This window comes from Nylanderia fulva, unplaced genomic scaffold (assembly GCF_048542155.1).
Source record: "Nylanderia fulva isolate GAGA-0341 unplaced genomic scaffold, ASM4854215v1 Scaffold2, whole genome shotgun sequence".
Taxonomy (NCBI): domain Eukaryota; kingdom Metazoa; phylum Arthropoda; class Insecta; order Hymenoptera; family Formicidae; genus Nylanderia; species Nylanderia fulva.
This window is the reverse complement of record NW_028190263.1, coordinates 2,017,684-2,036,684: the sequence shown is the minus strand read 5'-3', so window position 1 is coordinate 2,036,684 and position 19,001 is coordinate 2,017,684. Positions and strand designations below refer to the sequence as shown.

Genomic DNA, 19,001 nt, shown 5'->3' with positions numbered 1-19,001 from the left:
ATTAGGATTAAAATAAAATGCACTCAAATGTAAAAACTGAAACAATCTAAATTCTTAAATGTATTTTGTATTGGGATAGATAAGGTGGTTTAAATATATTTCAAAATAAAAAACTTACTTGAAAATATTATTTTATTCTCTCCAGGAGACATGTACATCGTCCGTTCGATATCTCTGAACGCAAGTAGTTTGTGTCCAAGGAGTACCGCCCTCGCATTTGTATTGGAGCAATCCAGCGACTGCAATCATAACGCCGTTATCTATGCAGAATCGCTCATCCGTCGCGTAAAGAGTTGCATTCCTTTCTTTACACATGACGCTCATCATTTCCTGCAGTCTCTCATTGCATCCCACGCCACCCACGATCAACACCTCGTTCGATCTCACGTGAGCCATCGCGCGTTCTGTAACATAATTCAACGTTAAGTAGACAGGAAAAAGACAAAATCATCCAATGAATGCTTACCTGTAATTTCGATGAGCATGGCAAACACAGTTTCTTGCAAGGAAAAACATAAATCCTCAGGAGTAAATTCCTTTGTATCGAGCCATTTGGAGCAATGTTCCTCTATGTGGCTTAAGATACCGGAAAATGATACATCCATTCCTTTTACAACGTATGGTAACGGTGCCAGTTTTTCACCCCTTTTTGCATTCATAAAATTTTAATTGAATCCAGCATACAAGATTCAAGATCCCATAACTGACCTTGAATGTTTAAATTTGTCAAGGATTTCAAGATGAAATCCTAGTAGATTATTAATCAGATATAAAAATTTGCTTACTTTTTGGCTAACTGTTCTATATTGTACCCAGGACTGGGATCATTTGACAGTTTAAGCAGCCTGGCAAATCTGTCCAAACAATTTCCTACCGCTATGTCAATTGTCTCTCCAAAAATACGATATCTTTGTCGAGAATATGCAATAATTTGAGTGTTCCCACCAGAAACATATAAAACAGTAGGATTTTCACTGCCAGTAATCAAACGTCCCATCTCTATATGACCAATACAATGATTGACTGCAACTATAGGTTTATTGTATAACTGAGCAACAGTTCTAGCTACTAAAGCAGCGACAGTCAGTGGCGCTCCCATTCCAGGTCCTTTTGTGTAGCAGACAACATCAACATCCTTCACGCTAATCTTTGCTTCATCCAAGGATTTTTGCAAAACATCTAGTATGTGTTTTCTATGATGTTGTGCTGTTTCTCGAGGTAAGAAACCTAGAGATAAAAAAATATATCTAAATTATACATTAATACATTGGTATTAGAATTGTTCATATAGAATCTTTATAAATATTAAATCCACTTAATGTTTAAGCAACATTTTAAAAAAGAATTTTTATTTATTATTTTATGCATAAGTTTTGTACAAATATTTTAACACTTCAATAAAATATTTCTATAAACTCCTATTAAATAATAAATAGTAAAAAGATCAGTTAAAGTAGGTTCGAAATTCATCAAGAAAGTTTTAAACTGTTAAATCAATAAATTAATGCCTAAAAGATTTTTTTGAAGTCATGTATCTATTTATATAACTAATTTTTTTTTACAAGATATTACTTTGGAGTTATACCTTCTCCTGGTGGCGTGACGTAGGTATGTCGCACGTTCGACAATACTTTTTGATCACAAATTATTCCTATCCCCAGCTTATTCGCGCTCCCTTCGAATCCGATAGCAATCACCATCTTTCCAATCTTTCGGTTCCCGATGCTCGATATAAATATAGTATAAATGAACGAAATAAGTGAAACAAACAGTAAAATAAATATTTACATACGTTGTACGTTGTACATTCATACAAGTCACGTGATCTGCCACGAATCACTCATTTCGCGAGAGAGAATAACTACATTAATCGGGCTGGAAGGAGTATAAATTTTCTCGCTCTCTGATTGATCGATCAAGCGCTACGTCATTCCGATCGAAAATGACTCCACCAATCGTGGTTCAGCGTACGAAGTTCGAGTTCGCCCATCTATATCGATGTTCGCGATCGATGGTTGGGCTCCTCGGGACGAGGGAGAGAAACCGTCTCCCCCAAGTAAGTCCATTGTGAACATATTCGACGTTGCGCGAGAACGAATTCGCCGGGAACACGTGCCAGAAAATGCAAGTTATCGGGTCGTCGCGTTAAGAAAAAGTGAGTGTCCGTTTCGTCCCGCGGTACACGCGGGCTTCCGGCGAGAGAGAAAGGGAAAAGGAAATATTATTCGAGTCGAATCTCGGAGTCGACCCGAGTCGCCGTCGCCCTAGCGGCCTTGCTAGACGGGCGATCGATTTTTTTCGGTGTCGCGCGCGCAAAAATTCGCGAATCCGCCGAACAATTCTGTGAATTCGGCGGCGTTAAGTAAGAGAGTCGTTGCTTGAAAGAGAAAGAGCGGGAGGAATCTGGTGCGCGAATGTGTGTATGCAGCAAACGGCGACAGGAGAGAAAGAAAGAAAGAAAGAGAGAGAGAGTGAGGACACGCACGAGAGAGAGAGAGAGAGAAAGAGCGAGAATGGAAGAAATTCGCTTTTTACGAAACGCGTTTCATGCCGGTTACTGCTCTCTCTCCTCGGGCGGTTCTCTCTCGAAGCACTCCACGACGGGCGCGATTTTGTCGTGGTGTCTACCCCCGAGGGTGACAGTCCCCTCCTACCACCCCCTTCCTCGGTGTCGTTCACGCGGGTTTCAAAGACCCCCGCGAGGGAGCTTTGACGTAACGCGGGAAAAACTGTGTGGCGTCGTTTCCACGCAGTTGAAAAAAAGTGATGTGATGATCTACCCCTGAATAGGGGTAGATGTCCGTAGAAGAGATAAGATGGTAGAATTTCGCGTCGCGAGTGACCACCGGGCTCTTCGGCTGTCGTCAGCCGCGGAGGCGTTTGACGTTTGACATCTGTCAAATTCGCGCCGCGCGAGAGTCTCTCGTTGACGTCACTCGAGCCGGAGGAGGACCGCGTTTTCGCGGAAGATCGCGATCGATCGCGACGCCTCTCGGTCCGTTCCCTCCTCCAGGCTCTCCGATCGATGATCTCTCGTCTTCGCGCGCGCGCGATAATCGATCCCGAGCTCCTTCCGGGAACCTCCGCGTCCCGGAATTTGATTCGCGCGATCACGCATGGATCTCTCTCTGTCCTGGACGTGCGGTGAGTGGCCGATGGTAAGGCATCGCATTGTCCGCTGCGATGTGTCCGCCTTGCAGCGGAGACGCATTACGTTTACTATATATATATATAAATATATATATATTGTATACACATATATGAACTGAACTGTAGAGAGGAAAAAAGAATAGGAGATTCACGTGAGAACAAAAGATTCCCCGCAAAAAAACATGCACATTAGAGAACGCTAACCTTTTAACATCTTCTTCTCTCAACTCGACTCAACGCTTGTACTGCAGATTTGTGACATGTAGAATTTTTCACTTAGGCCAGTCGATTCTAAGGAGACGAGTGCTTCTGCTACTTCCAACGGCGGTCGGCGAATTAGCCTTATGGTTGCAGCATCCTCACGGTTATTCTATGGAGGATTTACATTATTGATACCTGCCTATATCTGGATTTGTTAGATATTCTTCGCTGTACCTTTAGTCTTCCAGCTTCTGCATTTTTATTATAAGGTAAATTTTTGTTTACAACAGTTTTGTTTGATTAGATTCAATAATATGATATAGTATGTAATGTACAATGGATGTGCTACAAAGTACTTGGAATATATTCCTTTCAATTTTCTTTTGCTTCTATAATTATACGATTAATTGCCTATCGTCTGAGAAAAAGATCAAAATTAATTCCCTTATAGAAATGAAAGAATACACTGAGAGAATTATACAAGTATTTTATAGCACATATCTAAAGACATATTTCTCCATCTCTCATATTGTTATTACTTGCATCTATTTTAAGATAAATTGTCAAATACTGTATCGAGAAATGTATTTACATATATCTTATAGAATGCTTATTTTGATCATGCATAAAATAAGTTAACATGAACTGAAATGGAACAATAAAATTTCTGTTATTAGAAATGTCGTCTCGAGATTATGACAGAAGAAGAGGTGGCAGCGGCAGCGGTAGCAGCTCCAGCAGACTGCGGATGGACACGAGTGTATCACAACCCAGACCACACGGCGAGAGTTCTAGCAAGCGAAAAGAGATAGACAATGTGATGCGGAAAGCGCGCGAGTCGCAGTCAAGCTACTGGAACAAGAAGCTGCTGGAGGCGGAAGAACGGGATCCTAACAGATGGCGTCACAGCGGATACAAGGAGCTGTATGTCGGCGGCACCGGTGGCAGCGGTGAACCCAGCAGAGGAGGCCATCCCAGGAGCCCGAGAAGCCCTCGACCTCGCAGTCCTCACAGTCCGCGACCGCGTAGTCCTCGAGCGAGGAGTCCGCGATCGCCGCGCGAGCGTAACACCTCCCGCGAGCACAGCAATAGGGGCAGACAACCGGCCGCTCGTAGCCCCAGCACGGGCAGCACGTGCTCCGATAGATCGTGTTCCGTTTGCTCGCCGAAAGAACGGCGACGCGTCGCGCCGCCGTCCCGCTCGCGTTCGCGATCGATCACGCCGGTACGGACCAGGACGCACCCTAAGGAAGTGGTCGCTTCCAGTTCGCGAGCCTTGCCCCCGCGTGGCAGACCGCGATCGCCGCCGCTTCCGCGTCCGCGAACGCCGCCTCCGGCGCCGCAACCGCCGCCGCGTCATCAGAAAGATTACAAGACTCTCAAAGAGAAAGAGGCCAAGATTCGCCGCAAAGAGAAACACCACAGCAGATTGCCGGAGGACCCGCGAGTACCAGATCCCATCCCATTGGTAAAACGATCGTTTATTTTTTTCTTTCTCGAAGAAGACTTTTGGGAAAAATAAACAAATTCTACGAAGGAAATTTTCGCGTAGACACATTTTATATTATATACAAATATACATGATAGTATACGTTATAGAATAAATGAAAAATTATATTATGGTCAGTTTTCTATTTTTTGTATTTGTTTATTTTTTTAATATATTAATATATGAAACATATACAGTGATATTTCTTTAAACATTATATACATATTAGGAATGTTTGTATTGAAATTGTGCAGATGCGTAAGGCAGTTAAAGTGGAAAAAACACATACGAGTCATGGAGCACCACAAATGATGCGACCTCCACCGGAATCCTCGCCTAGTGACGATAGTGACAGTTCCTCCACTACATCCCATGTTGGGCCGCCGAGAATGACATTATCTGAACGGTATTTCGTGAAACTTATTATTTAATGTAGAACGCCAACATAAAACTCGATTAAACAGTACATTATGTCTTTAATTTTATCAAGATTAAATAAATAATGATGAACTTTTCTATATAGATTTGGTAAAATGGCACAGTGGAGCGTGGATCGTAGGGATATGGAAAATATGCGTATCACAAAAGATGGCGAGAACGCGATGAAGGTCGTTATAGAAGGCGAAGAAAGAATCGCACGTCTAGGATACGATTCGCCACCACCTGGACATTATCCCGAGTCGCTTCTAGCGCAAGGACCGAGAGGTTTCGAAGGCTGGGACGACGTCCGCGTCCGTTACGACTACTACAAAGCAAGAGGTTATTTACGCGACCTCACCCTTGATGATTATATCAAGTGGGAAGAATGGTGGTACAAGTATCAGGAATGGCTGGAGGCCGAACGCTTTTACGAGCAATGGGCTTCGTCATCGAATCGTCCTGCTGGTGGTAGTCGCAAGAGACGCGGACGACGCAACAATGCCGCTCATTAAAATATATATGACAAGAAATCTGTTGCGGATTATGCTGCGAAATATATTATAATAACTGTATACTTAGAATATACAGGAAACATATGTATAAGTGCTCTATATATATATATCGAAATAAAAAAATATACATGTGAAAAAAGAAATTAATTTAGAAAAAGATATATTAATTAATAGTTTCACAAAATTCTATATCTTAAATTAAACTTGTTTTGTTATTTTTGATATAAAAAACATTGAAATTTATATCTTTCTCTAATGTTACATATAGAAATTTATGCATAATTAATTATTATAATTTTTATATGTAGTCTAAGTATATAGTAGACTAAATAATTTCTTTTTATTATTTTGTCATTAATAGTATATTAAGAGCACAGACTGTTCCATATTTTGAAACAAACGTTTTTTTATTAACGTAAAAATTTATAAATTATAATTTCTCATATATTCCAATTTATTAAACAAATTCATGTAATATTTGAAAAGTAATTTAGTTGTATTTATTATAAGATCATAAAACTTTATTTTGTAATTTAATTGTTAATTTTGTAATCATTTCTTAATAAGAAATTTATTGCAGAAATATATTCATCAATTGACATATTTGTAATTTTTGCAAAAAATACCGCCTTTTACTTGTGTTCGTAAATCTATCCATCTTTTAGAGAAGCTTTTGATCAACCAATCACGAACTTTTGCTACTTTTGTTCTGATTGGTCAATTGTACGTTGCTCTATTCCAGGTAGATTTTTGAACACAGTTTTAAGATAGTGTTTCACGAAGAACGACGCGTGTGGAATGGCCGTTTTCATGTTTTTCTTTATTGCGTACCTTTCGTACATGAACTAGTATCTTTGGCCCGATTTATAGACGTACCTGGCAATACTGTGAGATTATTGCAACAATAATAAGACACAATTGGAATAATTGCAGAAGCGTGATATTTGTTTGAGATTACATTTAAGATGTCGACAGATCACAGTGGCAAAGGTTACACACCTTTATCGCAAAATATGAGCAATACCGATACCGAGGATGAAGAGGAACGTTTAACTCGACCTAATCATATTACCTACAAGATCGACAATACTACGACAATAGCGGTGCGAAATATTAATATATGTCAAAAGAATGTCTTCACAAAATTTTATTTGAGCCTCTAGAATTAAATTACCATTCATTCACAAGCTATATAAAATTATCTGTATAAAAGAGAATAAGATTTTATATTCTTCAGATTTAAAGATCAAAAAATGTTTCTAAAGTATTTCAGTCTTTTTTTAATTATATACTTTATAAATATGCATTAGCGTTTATTGTATAATAATATATGTTTACATTACTATATGAATGTATATGATAGATGATATGAATATTAATACTTGCAATGCTTTAAATTCAAATTTTTATATATTTTATTATTATATGTATTTGTTTAGGATTTACATGCAGGTCATGAAAATGGGGTGTTTTATCCACTGGACGAAACACAGAATCTAGGAAATAGTGCAAGAAATAGACAAAACACAATTAAATGTTATCAGGATGATATACCAGTCATGGTAATTGAAGGAAGTGAGCAGAATGATTTTTGGGAAAGGAAAGATATGTCGCCAATGAGACGTTTTTGTCTAGTTGCATCCATATTATTATGCATTGTTACAATAGTTATCTTCTTGTACGTATTACCTTGTGACAGTTCAATGATTTGTCCACCAATTATTGAAACACAATCGTCCATATCATGGGACAAAACTTTACAAGATGTTGGTAAGTTTATTTTATTACTATTAATGTAAATTATATGCACACATACTTGTATAAATATAATATTTATAATGTTTTCAATTCTTATTCTCTTTTGAAATAAATATAAAATATATACACTCATTTATACTCTGTGATATTTGCATTAAATATTATTAATTATTTCATTTAATGTTAAATGTTAAATATATAATTTAGTATAAAATAATTCAAATATAAATTTCTTATATTTATTAAATACAGAAATACATGGGCCTATTACTACAGTACCTGGATCTCCATATAATTTAATATTTCTTCTTCGTGGTGAACAATATAGAGAAAATGATACAAAGAATACAATGATACAAAGACAAATACCGCCAGAAGGAGGAGGTGTTATGTCAATGCAAGGGAATAGTGGATTACCACTGTGGCTGGTACCGTTAAAAAAATCACCTACTATTATAGATTGTGCTAGTATTGATATTGATCAATCCGAAAAGCCTGACTGTATAGTTGCTGGTGAACAAGGCCTGCTTGTTAGTATAGAACCGATTGCTGGAACAATTCATTGGAGTGCCACAACTCATACATTTTCCAAATTACCAGTTATTCTACCAGATATCAATGGAGATAATATTGAAGATTTATTAAGTGTAGCAGTAGATAATGAAAATATGTTATACCTTGCTTTTTTATCTGGCAAGACTGGTCAGTTACTGGAACGTTATTCAGTCAATAATTGCACATCTATTGATATATATAATCTCGTCTCTAACAAGAAGATACTTTTTAATTGTTACGACATTAATGCAAAACGTATGTATACTATAAATATTATATTTTAATTTTTTTAATTTCTGTTTATACATCTTACTATTTATTAATGAGTGCTTATTTGTTACAGTTGTACCAAGATTTATGAGTTTGAAACAATTATTCTACAGTATAAAAATGCGAAAGGTACATACCAATTTTGTAGCAGAATTAAAATCACCACGATTATTTGAAATAGTAAAACTATACAATAAAGAATACAGTTGGAAGCCTACGCCTTACCACCATTTGACTATAGAAAATGAAGGAATATGTCCGGGAACTCTTTGTCGTGCTAGTGTGAATTTGACGCTTCAAAAATTAACGAATGAATCGATAACTATTTGGGATCACGTGAGTTCGAATGCGTTTGCATCGAAGCCGGCATTTTTAATGGCTTCGGGTAAACCTTATACTTTTGGTTTTGCCATTAAATTTTGGCAATGGATGGATTTATTATCCGACCATGTAGAAAAAGCAACTATTGCAGAACAAAGACTTACAGAAAGAGTTCTAATAGTTATCGTAAACTATACAGATGTTCAAGCTATTAATGCTAGTCAAAGTGATGTAACATTATTGTGCCATGGATTTGATTGTCAACCAAACTTAAATTCACGCAATCAATTTAGTTCTATCTCAGTTAAATACATCAATAACAATGAATTTCCAGAATTGATAAGCTATTGGTCTTCATACAATGTAGACTCAACTAAAGGATTGACATCCAAAATACAAGTAATAAAAATGGATTCCATAATGTCTAATTTAATACATGGAGATGTTTAGTTTATTAGATGACTCGATCATTATTTCGTGTTGTAAAATATAATATGCTCATATTCTGTTGAATAATTTATAAATCATAGATTAATTTGTTCAAAAGAGAATAGAAATTTACTAATTTTTTTTGTCTCTGTTGCATCGATTAAAAGTTCCTAATTTGTATGTACTTATATTGTATATACAACTTGTAGTTTAGTAAGCTAAATCGAGTCAGGAAGAAATGTAGACCAACAAATTATTTGTTATGAATCAAGTTTTGCTTTTTCTGATTATACTTGGAATGGTGCCTTGAATCAAGCTGTATATACTTATTATGCATATATTTATCATTTATATACATGTAATATATATAAAGTATGAACAAATTTTGTTTTAATCAAGTATATTCTTTGAGAGTTTAAAAACGTTAAAGAATATCTTTCCGCCTAAATAATTTTAAAATGTCTACATTTTTTATAAAATTTAAATTTTACTGTAAGTGCAAATATTGATTAAAAAATTAGTGTTTCTTCATGTGCAAGTAATGTACAAGTAATGTCATAGTAATGTCATAGTATTAGAAATTTCATTAATGATACATTATTTGATAATCTCTCTAGTTTTAACGTTATTTTAATTTGTTTAATCTTGAATTCAACAGTATTAATTTAGTATTATTTGATCACTTATCTAATAAGTTAAAAAACTATTAGTCGAATTTATAAGAATTATAACAAACAAATGATTTACTTAAAACGATGAAAATGTATGTGATATTTTAATTTAATAACAAAAGTATGATGCCAGAGTAAATTGAAAGTATATTTTATATAGTGCAGATATGAATTTAGATTAAGTTCATACATTTGACAAAGATTTAATATCAATAAGAAATTAGGATATATATGTTTGAACATTTTAAAATAATAATTATAGTTGTATCAACTCTGCTTAAGCTTCGTTAGAGAAAGAGAGATAGAATGTGTGTATTTGAGAGAAAGAAAAAGTATGTTTGTCAGTGTGTATATTAAGTCTTATGTCTGATTTTATTTAATACCTGTAGTTATATTATTAAGGATTAAAACTTACAGCAACAAATAATATTATAATACAAGAAAAAAATGTAAAAAATAGGGACATGAATTTTGATTTTATCTTATATATATATAAAATGAGAAAAAATAAATACCGATAAAATGTGAGTGAATCAATTTGTGGTCATTTAATATAGGTTAATAAACCTAAAAAACATATGTATGTGTGTGCTTGCATGTGTCATTTTATATATTATTTGTTATGAATAATATAAAATTTATTATTTAAATTGAGATCTTTAAATCATTTTGGTGACATTTTCTATTCCAACTTTATATATTTTTATTTTGCAACTAGTTTAATAATATTAATTTATACCCTAATTCTTATTAATAATATTAAATCTATAATATTAATAATTATATATATATATATATTTGAATAAGATATATATGTATGTGTATATACAGGCTGTGTTCTGAAATTCACTGCCAGTAAAATGTACATAAAATACTGACTTTTACTGTCAGTGAATTTCAGAACACATTTACGGATGTGTTCTACTGCGCATGCGTTGAAAATTCCACGATTTTGGCGCGCGCCATATTTTGTATGTCTCGTGTCATCTGTGTTTATTAATGTTTATGGTAGTGACAAACTTATTTTGCCGAAATATGATTAGCTTTGTAATAATTTCATAATTGCAAATTGTTTTTTTATTTATCAGGATGACAATATGAAACGCCCTAATTTTACTACATTTCTGTCATCGCCATTTCGTTAAGAGAAAAAAATGTGAATTGCATGAAAAGAATCGCATAAAGAACCAAGCCGCTTCGTTTCACATATTATGACATTTGATAATAATTTATCACATATCACGATGTTTAAACGTCCTGAGAGCACAACGAAAGATTGTCATACATCCGTGAAAAGAGCGAGGCTCGACTCTCCCAACAGTAATCCCGAGAACAAGAAAGTGCAGTATGATGATCTCTGGGGTGACGATTTCGCCGAAGAAGATATCGAAGAAATGGATATGATTGCGTCTCAAGCATATTCGCAGGTATTACAGTCTACAATGAGAAAATATTCAATTTTAAGATTAATTCGAAAATGTAATTTTTTTTTCCAGACGAGCAATACATTAGACAATGCGAAACCGAGTGGAAGTGGCTTGCATTTGATGAAACCAGACTTCTCAGAGAGACCATTCGCTGTTGCTTGCAATGAAACATCGCGTTTGAAGCTATCACGACTTACAGGAAAGGCTGACTTGTGTGTGAAAAAGGATATACCAAGCAGAAGTCAAGATGTTGCAGATATTAATTATTCCCAGTTTAGAAACAACCTAATCAGTACAGAAAGTCACAATTCGACATTTCAGAAGGGAAATAACATTATTGTACCAGGTAATTATTCTTATACAAACTAAGGAAATAATTATAAGAAAGTATTTTGTTTATATAATTACTGTATATATATATACATTTATAGATAACAAGGAATTAGAAAAATTAAAAAATGAAAATAAGAAATTACTGAATGATTTTATAACCAAAGATGGTGAAACTGTATATTTACGGCAACAAGTGCAGCAAATTCAGTTACGGACCGAAAATGAAAAATTAGAAAAGATGCGTTTAATTGAAGAGCAAGCTAATACTCACAGATTAGAAATCAACAAAATTTGTAAAGAGAAAGAACAGTTGAAAACACAATTAGAATTACAAGTATGTATATTTTGTTTATTTTTTTATTCTTTTACTACAAAAATAGAATTAATATTATTAATTATTAATTTACAGAGTTTAGAAATAGGAAATCTGCAAGAACGTTGTAAGCGATTAGAATCTAGAAATATTAAATTGGAAGAACCACAATCATTGTACATGAATACTTCTTTTAATAAAAGTAAATGTAACACATCAATCAATCGGTAAGCTGATATTGTAGAAAATTAGAAATCTTAATTGTTTAATACAGATTTTTAAAATCAATATTTAAAATGTATAATATAATAAATATAAAATCAATTTTAATTAAGCAGACTAGCAAATACAAATAAAAATCAAGTAAAAGATGTATGTGTACAAGCAAATATCTACAAGAAAGTTGATCATCAACTTCAGACATATGGTACTTGTGAGTATGCCGAAAAATATTCATAAATTATGTATTGTTAAGTTTTATATTTATAATCTTTCAGTGTTTTAAATATTTTTTAGATTTTCCACTTACAGGAATTTCAGAATTAATGTTTGAAGCATCATTGCCAGAGAAACCCATTGTTAATATCAAAGTCATAGAAAAAACTGGAAGAAGAAATTTGCCTATTTTGCAAGAAGAAGAAACATTTAGGATATTTGGTGAATAGAGATATATTTGTAATATTGTTTTTATTTTTTTTTCTTGTTTTCTTTACAAAAAAATATATTAATACAATCTTTTTTTTACATATTGCAGAAAATCCCGACTTGGTAAAACCAGTAATTACGATGGTAAATGAGAAAAAATTGACAATACAATTTGTTTTACCTGAAATTGCAATCATTGAGAGAAAAGCTAATAATGAGATAGAATCTGAAAAATGTATACCAATAATTAATAAGGTACATATAAAAAAATATTTGAACTTTTATTTAAATATAACATAATAATATAGTGTATATTATGGTGGAATTAATAACTATGAAGGAATGCATATTCATCAAATTTATATATGTATATATATTTTTGTTTTTTTCAGCTAGTTTTGACTACAAGGGAGCTAATGCTGAATGTTGTAAAGGTTTTGCAAATGATTTTTCAAGCTATGAGGAATGATGATATTCGAGATATGAATGATCTGTATTTTTCTAATGTTTATGAGAATCATAATATTTGTATCAAGTCCGAGTGCGAAGCAAACGCATGGCATGAAGGAGAACGCGGTATCGAGGCGAGAAGATTACTTGGTGTACTTTCGTATATCAGCTTGGAATCATCATACTTGAGCAATTACTTGGCAGGAAAATCACTATTGTGCACGCGAAATGATGAGTGCTATAATCGTTTCCTACCACAAATGACACGTTATAATGCATGGTCAAAAAAAAATCATGAATTTGAAATTCTTGAGATCATTCTAGAATGCGTTACTTTAATAGGACGTGTTGTACGTACATACTATTTTATTTTTTAAGCTAGTTTTTTCTTCAGCTAACCTTTCTATCTTTGCCCCTCATTGATACATATTCTTCTTTGCAGAGAAGATCTCATCAATTTACAGGTCTTATTAATGCAATAATAAAAGTACTGTGCAATGTGCAGCGGAAAGTAGGTTACTGTAAGAAAGGGTACGGCAATATTATTCTTTCATGATTAAATGTTTACAAATTTATAAATACAATTATTTTTTCAGATTAGAATACATATGTCTTATCTTTAAACAACTAGTGTTTTCGAGGCCACTGTCACTCTGTTATATTTCCTTAGTAGACTTCCTAATGATTTTTAGTAAATGTTATATCGAATTTGTACCAAAACTCTGCAGCAGTTCGCGTAAGTATATATTGTGCATATTTAACAAAAATTTATACATTTTGTAATATTAATCATCAATTATCATTATTTTAATAGAATCAGTAAAAAACTGGAAAGGTATTCTACATTTTACACCAGGTAACTATTATTCCATTCTGTAATAAGTTTTATAATTTTTTCTTATTTTATAACGTATTTAGTTTATTTTAAAAGAAACATCTATAATAACAAGTATACATTTTCTATACTTTCAGATGCTTGTGTCTTACAAATTCTTATACTGCAATTGGAGCATTTTAATCCAGATTTTCTCACTATTGTAAATATAAGTCATGGGTTAATATCATCTGTGTGGGATATTCTGCAAACGAATAATAATTTATTAAGGATTGAAAATTCAGACTCCTGTAACTGTTATATGAAGCTATTACGAGTCACAATTAATATGTTGAAAAAGTCTTCTGAAACCAAATTAGATATAATCGATAATACTGAGTGGCAGAATTTACTCTCTGATTCCAAGAAGTGTTATAGCTTAAAGAAAGTTAATTATAAAAATTATACATGTCAGACAGAATGCAGTGAGCAGAATATGGAAAAACATCTATCTGCTATATATTTGGAAAAGTTGGATAAAAATTTTTGGCTTGGTATTAAAAAGATCCAGCATAAAGTATTGAAACAAGGCATTAAGTTTTTATCTCATCTCGTAAATTGTAATCCAGAATTTCTTACTCGTTCATCTGATATAGAAGATATGTTTAATTTATTTATACGAAACATCGCTTTCTTCGACGATTTGATACTTCATGAAAATGAACGTAAGTATTATAAGAGTCACAAAGTACATTATTATATAATATCAATCTTTATTTTAATACATATTAAACAGAATATTTCTCAGAAATATATATCTAAACATATACTATTCACTGTAGAATAAAAAACTTTATTATAATCACAAAATGATTTCAATTTGGAAAAAATGTTTTTATATCCATAACTCAAAAACGCGTACATGTGCATGCGTGTGCACATACATGATTTTTTTTCTCATTTTTAAGATGAATAAAATTTGACTGTTTTTTCTGTTTTAAAACATTTTTTATATTTATATATTATAACAAAGAATAATATATAATTATATTTTACTATTTTAGGAGAAGCATTAGATATTATAAAATCTACATTATTTAATAAAAGTATACAGAATGAAGTGGAAATACCTCATGAAGAAATACATATTCATCAACTGAATATTAGAAATGTAAAGAAAAAGATTATTCCTGGAACCAAAAGAGTTGAAACAGTTAAAGATTATAATAGAACATATATGACTATCAAAGCACTGTATAATTCTAAAACAGAATACAAAGATAAATTATAAAATTCTCAAGATCATATCCTCATGTGTATACACATGTATGTATATAATATATATTTTCTAGTAAGATGATGCATTAATCAATATTCATTACAAATATAGTATTGCAATATTCATGAGCAACAAGTGTAAAAAATATCTCATTTATTAACATATTAAAAAACTTTATGTAACATTATACAAAATTATAATTTCACATTTTATTATTTGTAACTCATAAAAGAGAGAAACAAAATTAATTAAAAACGAAATAGTTTCATTAAAAAAACAAGATTTATTTTACAGAAATTGTGAAAAATATTTTTTTAATTTATTTTAATAACATATATATACTATTATACTTTTTTATGGATATTTTTTTCTTAATAGATATATATAGAATGCAATAATACTTTTTATATTGTTTATATTCTCATTGATATTTAAATATAGTCAGCTAGAGCGCATCCATGATATCATGATAACAGTATCAAGTGTTATGCATAATGTATTATGTATCATGTCCTTGCTGCCATGTTCCCCACTTAAAACATGTGACAGAGACAGCATTTAACCTCGCATATCTCTGTCTTTCTATCTTATCCCCAGTCTAGAATTTGGAGTTGGAGTTAGAGTGCAGCAGAGTGTAAAAGTGATATAGACTGATAGTCAGCAGCTCTTGAGTTTGACTCCGTTTGATTATTATTTGACACAAGTTTTTAACAGAGAAATAGTGGATTTAAGGAATTCAACAAATTTAATACCTAGAAATTAAGAAGAGACGAAAAATTCAAGAAACTTGAGGAAAATTCAAGAAACAATTATAGGCAAGGAAAGAATTGCAGGACAGCACCTGCAAGCAAATTAAAATAAAGAATGAGAAAGTGAAGAGATTTAGGAAGAACATTCTATGCAGAATTACAGAAATTATCATTGAACGAAGAAGTAAGAATTCAGTGCAGTTTAGTGCACTTCGACCTTCAACGTCATTCGATCCAATTGAATCCATTGCCGCGAATCAGTTTTCTATATCTATCACTGGTTTAAATCTGATTAATTTGCAGCACTTGATACTGATAACATTGATAATTGACGTGGTGCACAATTGTAACAAGTAACGACTGACACAAACGAATCGAGCAAAATGGTCCTCGAACAATACAAAGAAATTGTTGGAACTTGTGCCATGTACACTACGATGGCACAAATGTTAGCTGGAACGTAAGTATAATGTAATAAATAAATATATTTTTTAATTTATTTTTTCTTTTTAACAAATATAAATATAAATTAATGTCTTGCACGAGTATAAGAAAGAGAGACAGAGATAGGTATATATAATGGCAATTTTTTATTAAGAGAATATTTTTTCATATTTTATTAATATTATAAAACATTATAAACATATAGAAAAGCAAAATATTTTTTAAAAATTAAATCTGAAACATTCTTCCACATAACAGTTGTAACAATTGATATTATACTTTATCAATTTGTCATTCTGCTCAATGATAGCTTGTACTATCATATTTCGCAATTCATCATTTTTAATATTTGCTTACTATCAAGATATAATTTGAATTGTCTTTTAAAACTTCTCATTAATCGCAATAAATTCAAAGTTATAAAATTTACACTAATTTAAAAAATGCTGCTTATTTTTAACATAGTTATATTATTGTAATTTGCAGATTAATATGCAAGGACATATACAAGAAAGGTACAGCCAGAGGAGTTGATCCAATGCCTTTCCTTGGTGGAATAGGATTGTAAGTAAATACACACATATTCTTTTTACATATAATTAAAAATACAAAAATTATTTAATAACTAAATTCCATGTATTTTATAAATAACAGTATATTTTATAAGACTTTTCATTGCTGCTCATGAATTATTGAATTCATTGCTGAAGACTGAATTCACCTGTACATATGCTTATATTATAATAATATTAAAATTATAAATAAATAAATTGCATTTTGTGATTAAATTAATATTTTTTAGATGCATCCTGATGCTTCGATACGCATTGATGTTAAGTGATTCTACTATGATAAATGTTAATGTGTTTGGCTTATTGACAAACATTATCTATATGACAGTGTATTACTACTATGCACCAAATACGGTATTTAACAAAGCTTTAATAAAATATACTTAATTTTTGCATTCTTTACATTAAACTTAAATTATGTAATGTCTTTTTCTAGAGAGAAGTGTTTAACTTGATATTTAAAGTAACAGTTTTTGTGATAATATTCCTTGTATATGCGCAAGTTGAACATCCAGCAAATGTCGAATTTAGATTTGGCATTGTGGTTACAGTACTCCTTCTTCTCTTAATTGCATCTCCTTTAATGCATCTGGTAAGATATGTTTATAATATTTTATATATTAAATATTTTTATAAAAAACATTTATGTAAAAATATTGCTCGGTTTTTAGGAGAAAGTTATAAAAACAAAAAGCACCGAAATTCTTCCATTTCCACTTATCTTTATGGGCACTATGGTTTCCTTTCTGTGGTTACTGTATGGTATTATCATCAATAATGTTTTCATAATTGTAAGTATATTCTGTGATAGTTCAAAAACTTAAAATATGCAAGATAATTGTCTAATAGACATTGCAAATTATTTTCGTTATCTATTGTACTCTATACATTTCAAATAGTTTCAGAATGCAGTTGGTTTTACTCTTAGCATAGCTCAATTATCTCTTTTTGTGATATTCCCATCCAAAAAGTCACGAGCTGAATTATTGAATGAGGAGAAAAAAGAAGATTAAAACGGTCTTCCAGAATTCTAAAAAGAAGAAAAATACTATATTCACAAAATTATATTTTCTATAATATACATTTACATATTAGCAGTATTTTACTATATAGACATTTGCAGTTGTTGATTTTGCTATAAATCTAAAAGAAACTGGTTGTGAAAGACTATTCCAGTGCCATAAAAATTTTAAGAATTCTATATACTTTACTATATAAAAAGTATATTTTATATACAATGTAGCCTGACTAAAAATCACATAGCAAATACCTGATCCATTTGGGCTTATAGAATTTCACTTTTATGTTATGTATTTAAAAATAAGGATACATTTCAATATATAATTAAATATTTTATTAGATTTCTATAATTTTAAATATTTTTTTGCATAAGCATTAAGTGCACCTTAGAGATTTATATTGCATCTTTGTATTTGTTATCATTAAATAATTTCCTTAAATAAGCCTAGATCTGGTATGTGTTAGGCGAAAATTATTCCAATATTTAACATTCCACTAATCTATAATTAACGCATATGCGTTAATATACACGTACAAAAAAATTTACATACAATTTACGTACAGTTTAATTTACATTTATTGTTGAGTATATTGTATAAGTTATATATGTATTGTGTTGATACGAAAAAAAGATAAAAAGGTAGAAACAATGCTTTTTATATAGGATGTACATATAAATGAGAAAATTTCTAACTATTATTCCTACAGCAAATCTGCACAAATGAACAAGAATTGTTAAGTAAAATAAGGTTGTGTTATTTGTTTCTAAATAAAATATACAATATTTATGTCGTTATATTTGCATTATTTTTTCTTCAAAATTAACAAATTCAGTTTTCATATGCACATCATTGAACAAATTATGAAAAAATTGTAAATTTTATACTTTTATGATAAAATTAGATGTACTTTATATGTTTATTGTTTATAGATCTAAAATAGACAGGTCGGACAGTTGTTAAATTATTTATTATATTTCCATTTAATGTTTTATTTAATATTTCATATTAATCATAATAATTCATATTAATCATTTCATATTGAAAAATTTAATATTTTATATTGTTAATATTTCATATTTATTTAATATTTTGGACTCAACAAAAAGTCATGATGTATGAATATCTAGATATAATGCGTCGAAAATGCTGAAACCGGAAGACATTCCTCACGCCCTCT

At 31.6% G+C, this 19,001-nt stretch overlaps 5 protein-coding genes across 10 annotated transcripts; 4 read left to right on the top strand and 1 right to left on the bottom strand.

The window, feature by feature from the left end:
* Positions 1-114: 114 nt before the first annotated feature.
* On the bottom strand, positions 115-1,856 carry Tcs3 (Probable tRNA N6-adenosine threonylcarbamoyltransferase Tcs3). Its single transcript, XM_029321498.1, has 4 exons — positions 1,586-1,856; positions 786-1,227; positions 467-645; positions 115-404 (listed from the first exon to the last, which is right to left on the bottom strand). Exons 1-4 carry the CDS (start codon positions 1,698-1,700, stop codon positions 133-135), a joined length of 1,008 nt encoding a protein of 335 aa, XP_029177331.1. The 5' UTR covers positions 1,701-1,856; the 3' UTR covers positions 115-132.
* Positions 1,857-1,994: 138 nt separating this feature from the next.
* On the top strand, positions 1,995-6,373 carry LOC114945332 (uncharacterized). Of its 5 annotated transcripts, none has more exons than XM_085482243.1 (5): positions 1,995-2,056; positions 3,431-3,620; positions 4,029-4,819; positions 5,095-5,246; positions 5,364-6,373. In XM_085482243.1, exons 3-5 carry the CDS (start codon positions 4,031-4,033, stop codon positions 5,770-5,772), a joined length of 1,350 nt encoding a protein of 449 aa, XP_085338369.1. In that variant the 5' UTR covers positions 1,995-2,056; positions 3,431-3,620; positions 4,029-4,030; the 3' UTR covers positions 5,773-6,373. The 5 variants fall into 5 exon arrangements, with proteins under 5 accessions (XP_085338369.1, XP_085338367.1, XP_085338368.1 ...); XM_085482241.1 differs by having other exon boundaries at positions 2,016-2,155; XM_085482242.1 differs by having other exon boundaries at positions 2,016-3,144.
* A 158-nt stretch (positions 6,374-6,531) lies between these two features.
* LOC114945211 (uncharacterized) lies at positions 6,532-10,304 on the top strand. The gene is made up of 4 exons (XM_029321319.2): positions 6,532-6,875; positions 7,212-7,542; positions 7,783-8,340; positions 8,429-10,304. The coding sequence occupies exons 1-4, from the start codon at positions 6,738-6,740 to the stop codon at positions 9,124-9,126; spliced, it is 1,725 nt and encodes a 574-aa protein (XP_029177152.2). The 5' UTR covers positions 6,532-6,737; the 3' UTR covers positions 9,127-10,304.
* Positions 10,305-10,719: 415 nt separating this feature from the next.
* Positions 10,720-15,113, top strand: mus304 (mutagen-sensitive 304). 2 transcript variants are annotated; one of them, XM_029321402.2, is made up of 14 exons: positions 10,720-10,784; positions 10,865-11,203; positions 11,273-11,549; positions 11,635-11,870; positions 11,946-12,076; positions 12,185-12,282; positions 12,366-12,506; positions 12,604-12,749; positions 12,887-13,294; positions 13,387-13,475; positions 13,541-13,680; positions 13,759-13,800; positions 13,917-14,483; positions 14,823-15,113. In XM_029321402.2, exons 2-14 carry the CDS (start codon positions 10,988-10,990, stop codon positions 15,047-15,049), a joined length of 2,718 nt encoding a protein of 905 aa, XP_029177235.2. In that variant the 5' UTR covers positions 10,720-10,784; positions 10,865-10,987; the 3' UTR covers positions 15,050-15,113. The 2 variants fall into 2 exon arrangements, with proteins under 2 accessions (XP_029177235.2, XP_029177236.2); XM_029321403.2 differs by having other exon boundaries at positions 10,752-11,203; positions 12,188-12,282.
* A 481-nt stretch (positions 15,114-15,594) lies between these two features.
* LOC114945274 (sugar transporter SWEET1) lies at positions 15,595-18,618 on the top strand. Its single transcript, XM_029321404.2, has 7 exons — positions 15,595-15,970; positions 16,090-16,246; positions 16,717-16,794; positions 17,033-17,156; positions 17,239-17,394; positions 17,474-17,593; positions 17,702-18,618. Exons 2-7 carry the CDS (start codon positions 16,170-16,172, stop codon positions 17,813-17,815), a joined length of 669 nt encoding a protein of 222 aa, XP_029177237.2. The 5' UTR covers positions 15,595-15,970; positions 16,090-16,169; the 3' UTR covers positions 17,816-18,618.
* Positions 18,619-19,001: the final 383 nt, after the last annotated feature.

Bases quoted from the DNA above. Each gene is read 5' to 3' on its own strand.
- mus304 (XM_029321402.2), top strand. From the start codon at position 10,988: ATGACATTTGATAATAATTTATCACATATCACGATGTTTAAACGTCCT. The intron at 12,507-12,603 runs GTGAATAGAGAT...TACATATTGCAG, and splicing joins AGAAACATTTAGGATATTTG to AAAATCCCGACTTGGTAAAA. The intron at 13,476-13,540 runs GTACGGCAATAT...TTATTTTTTCAG, and splicing joins GTAGGTTACTGTAAGAAAGG to ATTAGAATACATATGTCTTA.
- Tcs3 (XM_029321498.1), bottom strand. From the start codon at position 1,700: ATGGTGATTGCTATCGGATTCGAAGGGAGCGCGAATAAGCTGGGGATA. The intron at 1,228-1,585 runs GTATAACTCCAA...TTTTATCTCTAG, and splicing joins CGTCACGCCACCAGGAGAAG to GTTTCTTACCTCGAGAAACA. The intron at 646-785 runs GTAAGCAAATTT...GAATGCAAAAAG, and splicing joins ATAGAACAGTTAGCCAAAAA to GGGTGAAAAACTGGCACCGT.
- LOC114945211 (XM_029321319.2), top strand. From the start codon at position 6,738: ATGTCGACAGATCACAGTGGCAAAGGTTACACACCTTTATCGCAAAAT. The intron at 6,876-7,211 runs GTGCGAAATATT...GTATTTGTTTAG, and splicing joins ACAATACTACGACAATAGCG to GATTTACATGCAGGTCATGA. The intron at 8,341-8,428 runs GTATGTATACTA...TATTTGTTACAG, and splicing joins TTACGACATTAATGCAAAAC to TTGTACCAAGATTTATGAGT.
- LOC114945332 (XM_085482243.1), top strand. From the start codon at position 4,031: ATGTCGTCTCGAGATTATGACAGAAGAAGAGGTGGCAGCGGCAGCGGT. The intron at 4,820-5,094 runs GTAAAACGATCG...GAAATTGTGCAG, and splicing joins TACCAGATCCCATCCCATTG to ATGCGTAAGGCAGTTAAAGT. The intron at 5,247-5,363 runs GTATTTCGTGAA...TTTTCTATATAG, and splicing joins AGAATGACATTATCTGAACG to ATTTGGTAAAATGGCACAGT.
- LOC114945274 (XM_029321404.2), top strand. From the start codon at position 16,170: ATGGTCCTCGAACAATACAAAGAAATTGTTGGAACTTGTGCCATGTAC. The intron at 16,795-17,032 runs GTAAGTAAATAC...AATATTTTTTAG, and splicing joins TTCCTTGGTGGAATAGGATT to ATGCATCCTGATGCTTCGAT. The intron at 17,594-17,701 runs GTAAGTATATTC...CATTTCAAATAG, and splicing joins TCAATAATGTTTTCATAATT to TTTCAGAATGCAGTTGGTTT.